Source organism: Netta rufina (assembly GCF_964035555.1).
Source record: "Netta rufina genome assembly, chromosome: 13".
Lineage (NCBI taxonomy): Eukaryota > Metazoa > Chordata > Aves > Anseriformes > Anatidae > Netta > Netta rufina.
Window position 1 is genome coordinate 4,700,003 of NC_140136.1, and position 7,234 is coordinate 4,707,236.

Genomic DNA, 7,234 nt, shown 5'->3' on the forward strand with positions numbered 1-7,234 from the left:
CTTACTGTAGCAAATGGCACTGGATGCCTTTATTTTTCTGGCTATTACATTTCAAAAAATAGCATAGTATTCATTTAAGATGTGGGTATGATTTTCCCCAGGTGGCAGAGCAAAGTAATAAGGAAAGGGACATAGTGCTCCATCGCCCTGCCCTGCTGCTCTGGTATCGTGGGAAAAGCTTTTAAGAGATGAAAGGAGCAGGGAATGGGCAGCGTCTGCTGCCAGCTAAGCACAAACAGAAGGGGAGCGATTTGATTGAGTGAGGAAGAAATTATTTGTACCCAAACCAAGGAGAGATGCAGGAACAGTTGTGAAAATCAATTTATTTTCCAGATTCATGCTAATCTGTTCTGCCTTACATTGGGGTAGATGGAAAGAGAAAGCTTAACCTTTAGGTGCTTGTCAGAAAAGAGGGGGGAGAATTGCATGTAATGCCACTAGATTGAATTATAATTCAGACAGTGACTTAAAACAGAGACAACCTGCTTGTATTGATGGGTACAAATTTCTTATCTAGTGTTATATTGAATTTCTCTTTCAGTGTTTTCTCCATTTCTTCGTCTGCAAGGATTCTGATTTCCACCAGATCCATGTTATCCTTATAATTGTACTTTATCTCAGTAAGTTTCCAGCCAACCAGTGCCCGGACCCCGTCGGCAGTCTGCAGGCTGCAGATGGACTTCGTAACAAAGAGCGAGTCTGGCGCAGTCTGCAGGTGCAGGTTGCGGGCTCTGAACTCTTCTATGTCTCGTGGCTGGAGGGTGAAGAGATAAACTCGCCGGCAGACTTCTTTGTCCACATTATGAGATGTGGAGACGCTTTGGTTGGGAACACACTGTTTCCTTTTCACCTTCTCAAGGTACCAGATCCCATTCTCTTCCAGAAAGCGGAAGATGCCAGGAGTCTGAGTCTGATCTTTCCCCGAAATCAGCTCCATTGGCTGCCACATCTGGTAGGCCATCCCAAAACCACCATCCACGATGTAGGATTTGTCAGAAAGCACAACTTTTAGCAGCAGATGGTCGATGTCATCAGCATACGCATCATACTCGGGGACATAAACCTTTGATCCCAGAAGGGTGACGTCATACCCTAGGGTTTTCAGGACCCAAGATAAGAGGTGGTTGTTCTCCATGCACCAGCCCCCGCGTTTCTTCTTCACTATCTTGTCGTAAGTGGCTGCCAGGTCCAGCTCGATGCTTTCCCCGCAGTGGATGCTGAGGTTCTCAAAAGGGACTGCTCGGATGTGGTGCTGGAATATTTCCGTCAGGGTCTCCAGGTCCGGTTTGTCGTAGGAGCCCCGGTAAGAAATTCTGGCAAAATACTCTTTGATGTCCATGCTGCCTCTGAGAGAATGGTGAAAAAAATACCACAGCTTGTGTCAGAAGTAATGCAAGGTTCTTCCCTGTCTGTTATAACAGGGCTGTCATCAGAATGAGCAACCTGCTCAGAAGAGGAGCAGGGTTTGACAAATGGTCCTATCAAAGGCAGCTGAGTGCAAGTATTAGCACTGAGGGAAGCCAATGGGACACTGCTGATGAGCACAAATGTTATTTTTAATTGTTTCTTTTACAGCTGTGACAAGAGGCTCCAGCTGTGCTAAGCACATTTCAGCAGAGAGTTCCTGCCCAGCAAAGCTACAAATCTCCATAGGAAGGAACAAAAACAGTAACAGCTCTGTTTCCCCACTGGAAATTACGGGAACTGAGACTCTCCAGCTCTGAACTGCTTTACTTGTGGTTTGACTCAGCAAAGCAGAAGCAGAAACCCTCCCTCCCCTGCAGAGCAATCTAGAGCCTCCTCTGCAACTGCATCTGAAATAAACCCACCCATCCGTGGAGTTTCCTCCGTTATTTGGGCAGGCTGGCAGAGGCCGGTCACACCTGAGTCTGCTCGGTGCTGGCGGTAGCAGATGTGACCTGGAGCACAGAATTGTTTCTACAGTCACAGAGGCAGAAGAAGATGTGGGAGATTTTTAGTTTGTCTGCTGGGATCCGCTCCCTGAGCAGAGCTCAGCTCCCTGGCCCTGTTCCTCCACCCTGCGCCAGTAGTGGGAGGAAACCGAAGTTTGGGCCAAAAATACAAATTTCAGGGGCCCCATATTTTCTGACATCAGTCTCTTTGGGGATGTACTTGCACTCATAGTCATGTTTCAGGGAGGCAGAGGTCTCCTGGGCAGCAGGCGTTGCCCTCCCTGTCCCATCTGCAGCAGGTTTAGCAGGATGCTGTGTTTCATGAGCACAAGGGAAGAAACAGCCCAAGGATCTGAGCCCTTGGTGTAGGGTGGCAAGAAATGGGATTTTAAGGTGGCCAAATATCTTTCTTATTCCACCCTGGGCACCAGTGCATTTCAGATGGCTCTGAGCACAGAGCAGTGTTGTTCAGATCATTGACCTGAAACGTCCCAAAATGTTCTCAAAGTAACTGTGTGTGGTTCTTAAGATAAAGCCATAAGAAAAAACTCTGACCATTCCAGCAGGATTCAGTTCTTCATATGATGAAGAAAGCGTGCACTGAATTGTATGGGAATTTTATATAGTTTCAGTATATAAAGAAAGCAATGAAAATACAAGTTCACCATTTCTCATAGTGTTGTGGCAGGAACAGAGGGGGTTCCCAGAGTGGCTACCCACATTTAAGACACAAATGATCAGAAACCTGTAATTATTGTATCATGATCACCACCACATCTAAGAGATTTTAAGCACAGGCCTGAATTATCAAACACCAGGTAAAGAGTATCTGATCATTATTCTGTGCCTTATCTTTCTTCCATTTCTGCCTTGTTCCCAAGCTTTTCCCCAAAGAATCACAACTGCAACTCTGTTAATTTTTGGAGATGGACTTTGCAGAAACTTAGTTCTTGCAGTGGGAACAGAAAGCTAGCTTCACTGGCAATGAGCATCCCTTCCCCCTCCTTTTTACTTCCTTTCCTTCACTTTGCCAAAGTAGGTGAAACCTCTGTATTGTATGAAACCTTTGTGGGTTTTTTTTGGCTTTCTGTGTTTCATGTAGTTGTTTATAAGGCCTTTTCAATAGCTGTAACTGAAATATGTCAGATGGCACCAATGCCCAAGCTGTTTGAGGCTGATAACCAAGTAAATAAAGCAGCATATCTAGTACACTGACGTAAAAAGAGGCATCTCTAGCTGAACGTTTCTCTCTCTGCTGTTACACAACCTAGACATTTTCTGCTGTGTTTTGTCTTCAGTCATATTTAACTTCCTGGTTATGAAGTACTCAGTTGCCAAAACTGAAGGTTGAAAAAAAGGTCTTACCTGGAAAATCAGTTCAACCACGAACGGATCTCCTGGGGGGGATTTGTTAAAGGTAAAGTAAGCAGCGTGGTCCTCTGTCCTTTACCTGGTGCAGGCAGGGGTCAAAGACTGTCCTCCAGCTGCTTTCCAGGGGAATGTCTTTTCTCTCAACTTGCTTCCACCCGCCTCTGTCAGATTGCAAAAGCTGAAAGAAAAAAAAAAAAAAAAAAAAAGGGTGGAGCACAAGAGCCGTAGTGAGCGAACAAAACCAACAGCACTGACTCAACCCGCATTCAAAACCTGGTTGTTATTAGAGTGTTTTCACTCGCTTCTTGCTGCCTGCAGTGGCCAGTTCGAGCTGTAACAGAAAATGACAAAAAGCTAGCCGGATGTACGTGGGTGATACAGAGCTTCGCCAGGTATTGGGTTACTGGTTGTTCAGGAACTTGGGGAATATTTCTTGTAGGCATTGAGCCTGGGAAGTTTTTTCCACTCTGAAAAGCAGCAAAATTTCTGCACAGCACCCCTCTCCTCTGTCAGCATGCACAAGAGCTTCAGCCTTTGCTTAATTCATGCTTTATAATTTATATGCTTGGTTTTTTGGTTGGTTTGTTTGTGTTTTTTTTTCAGTAAATTTCCTGGAGTGTAAGGAAAAGCTGGGCCAGTGGTGTGTCTGCCTTGATCCTGGCCCAGAAGTAGCACCTGAGGATGCCATCCATGGTGGTGAAGATGCCTCTGGCAAAGTGATGATATGAAGTGCCAGCCCACAGGTAGCTCTCTGTGTGAATCATACTACTTTTCTCTCTGCATGTTTTGCTTACCCTTTTCCGAGATAAATCTTATTAATTCTCTGATATAAACAGATTCTTCTGTGTTAATTCCCTAACAGTCCTTCACATTTAGTATCACCAGCGAGTTTCATTCAAACACAGATTTGTTGGGATAATTAGCAGAGATAATAAATCAGACCAAATAGAGAGTCCTGTGGTAACCCATGACACAGCTCCACTGCCATATCAAAATTTGGCTCTTTATCATACCATCGGCGTCCAGTGTTTGGCCCCACAAACAGAATTGATGCCCAAAGCGAGAGACACTCGAGGGAATGGATTACTTGCCTTTCTTGGGCTCCTCTGGGCAGGTCCAACTTGGTGAAAAGAGAAAGCCTATATTCCTAGCCAGATCTTGCTGTGCATGGAACAATCCATTCTCTTCTCACAGGCTTCATTTTGACAAAGAGGAGCCAAAAGCCAGGCGGGCAGGCCCATGGCGCTTGTGGGAACCACACTGAGAAGAAGCCCACACTTCCCAGAGCCCCAGGGACTCCAGATGGTGACAAAAGCACCATGTTCCCTTGGGCAAACATGGGGGTATGGGATCTGTAGGAGATAACACTGGGTTCCTGAGAAGACACAAGTGTTTCCTACCCAAGCAGGTACAACCCATTTCTTCTCATACTTTGATACCCAGTTTTCCTCAGCATGTTTTCCCTACAACGTACCCCTGATGGAACAGTTTCTTCCCACGTCTTTCAAATTCTCAGCTCAGCTCACTATCCCATGCCTTTGTTCCTGCATCACTCCTTTTTGCTCCCCACTCTCCACCTTTTGCTCCTCAAGCCATTAAAGCCAAGAAGTCTCATCCTCCCCGGGTGCACCAAGGCTGTCAGAGGGCAAAGCTCACTCAGTGAGACCTGAAGGTAAGGGAAAGCTCATCATGACCCAGAAGGTGTGCCAGAGTCTGTTTGCATTTCAGCTCTGTGCCAAATCATAGTGGTTCATTTCAGGCTTGGCAGGGCAATAAACTGCAATAACTACTGATGGGCAAGGCGCCTGGACGTGCCGCACATCTCCACCTGAGCCCATCCCGAAAAATGGCAAAGGGCAAAGCCCAGCCCGGGTCAGGGGGAGCGCATGGCCAGCAGCGACCTGTAACACATTGTCCCGGAGCTGGCTGGAGGCAAAGCTCGCTGAGCTTCTTCCAGAAGAACATCAATGTAATTGCACTCGGCTTTTATTTATTTATTCATTTAAACAGCCGACAGCATTTAATTTATTACTGAAATCCTTCTCTCCTCCTGACTCTCCTTAGAGGCTGCAGCAAATAGTCCTCCCTCCCCCCTTTAACAGAGCATTATGTGCTGCAGTGTTTGCTTGGAGAAATAAAAGCATATGGTGCCCTGTTTGGGGGAACGGTGTGCAGTCGAGTGTCTGCTCAGTGTTAAACAGCTCCCACTACAGTGCCCTCTGTGATGAGCTGCATAACGAAACAGGGATTTTTATCACCTATTAGCTGGATGCTTAATATAGAAATTATGAGGTGTTCTGTTTAACTAGTTGCTTTTGGTGGGGAGAAGAGAAGAGATGTTTAAAAGATAATAGTTTTTAAACTAATAAAACATTTGACATGTTTTAAATGGAATAAAATCTTAAATTCTTACACAAGTTCTGATTCTTCCATCCTGCTGAACTCTGGGTGGCTGGAAAAGAAAATGCTGCACACCCTGAGCAGAGCAGCAGGCCCCATCCTACCATTTCCAAAGGGATTTTAATAGATGTAAGCTGCTCTAATACGCAAGTAGTAAATAATATTCATGGCCTATAAACATATTCATAATGGTAGGACTCTTGTGCTTTATATTCATTGCCTTCCTTATGTAATTATAGATATCAAGCAGCTGTGGCTACATATCTTTCCGATTTGCGTCCACAGCATCCATCACGTGCAGTTTGGGGGATGTAATAAGTCCTCCCCCAGCAAAAGGATGGGTCCGATGAGAGCGGTGCCTTCAGCCCATGGCATTAGGGAAGGGAGTAGCTCTGTGGACATTGCATGGCTTTTTCTCAGCAAGAAAAAGATGAGATCTCAGGTTTAGTGTTCCCACTATCCAAGGCATCTTTTTGAGGGCTGTTGAGAGTAAAAAATTATCACTTCTCTTTATCTTTACCCTGCCAATATGAGGTTTTTCACACAAGCCAACACCAAGTATGCTAATGCAGACCAAGGAGACCGCTTCGGTCTGTGGGGCCTTTCAGTCCAGAGGGTTTCAGCATAAATCTCTTAAATGTAAGTGGTCGTAATTCAGTTAAATTCCATTAGAAGGGGAACAATCAGCTTTTCTACATGAATGGCTTTATCTCATGGAGGGTTTGAAGCAACAACACACAAAAAAAGCGTATTTTAAGTAGCTGCTTTGATGAAAAATATGTCCATACATCTGGCTTTTATTTTTCCATGAGTTGTGACTGCTGTGGTGGACAGGTCAGAGCGGGTCCTTGTCCACGTCTGTTCCCAGCACCGCAGGGACACCACTTGGTTCCACATGCTTCTGCCACCCCAGTGCTAGGCTCCAGGGAGGATACTGGGAAGCACAAGTTTTCCTCCATTTCACAAGCAGTAATCACACCCTCAGTGCTATGCTGTCTTCTCCATCTTGTATTCCACCTGCCTCAGAGTTGCCAGTGTCATCGTCAAACTGAAAATTCTGAGGAGAATCTGGAAATGAGGAGTAGTGGAGAGAGCTGAAGGGAGGATGAAGAAGACAAGGAGAGTGAGATGGTGTGAATGCACAAATGCTGCTTGTCCTGGAAGCTGGAGAAAGGGGCAGGAGGAGCAGCCAACAGCCAGGTTAGCCACCTGGGAGCTTTCTGTGTCTGATGCTTCAATGCCTGACTTACCCAGGGCTGCTCTGACAAGTGACCTCTTTACCAGATATTTGGGGTAACCTTTGCAGAACCTCTTTTGGCTCGGTGGCCTTGTCCCCACTACCTCCTCCATGAGATGCTGTCTTACCTGGGCTCACGTTCTGTTCTTTTTGTATACCTGGTACATCCACAATCCCCATGGCCACCAACCCCACTGGTTTTTCCTTCTGAATGGTCTGGTTGAAGAAGAGCTGATCAGCAGTTAGCAGCGACCTTCTCAGGGGTCTGGGCTGTGCAGGTCCTCAACCTGTAACCAAAATAACCAAAACTCAC

The 7,234-nt window shown here is 45.9% G+C and overlaps 1 protein-coding gene across 1 annotated transcript; it reads right to left on the bottom strand.

Moving 5' to 3' along the window:
• Window positions 1–347: 347 nt before the first annotated feature.
• On the bottom strand, window positions 348–3,419 carry LOC311214162 (arylamine N-acetyltransferase, pineal gland isozyme NAT-3). Its single transcript, XM_084294624.1, has 2 exons — window positions 3,279–3,419; window positions 348–1,346 (listed from the first exon to the last, which is right to left on the bottom strand). The coding sequence occupies exon 2, from the start codon at window positions 1,337–1,339 to the stop codon at window positions 467–469; it is 873 nt and encodes a 290-aa protein (XP_084150750.1). The 5' UTR covers window positions 1,340–1,346; window positions 3,279–3,419; the 3' UTR covers window positions 348–466.
• Between the last annotated feature and the right edge of the window lie 3,815 nt (window positions 3,420–7,234).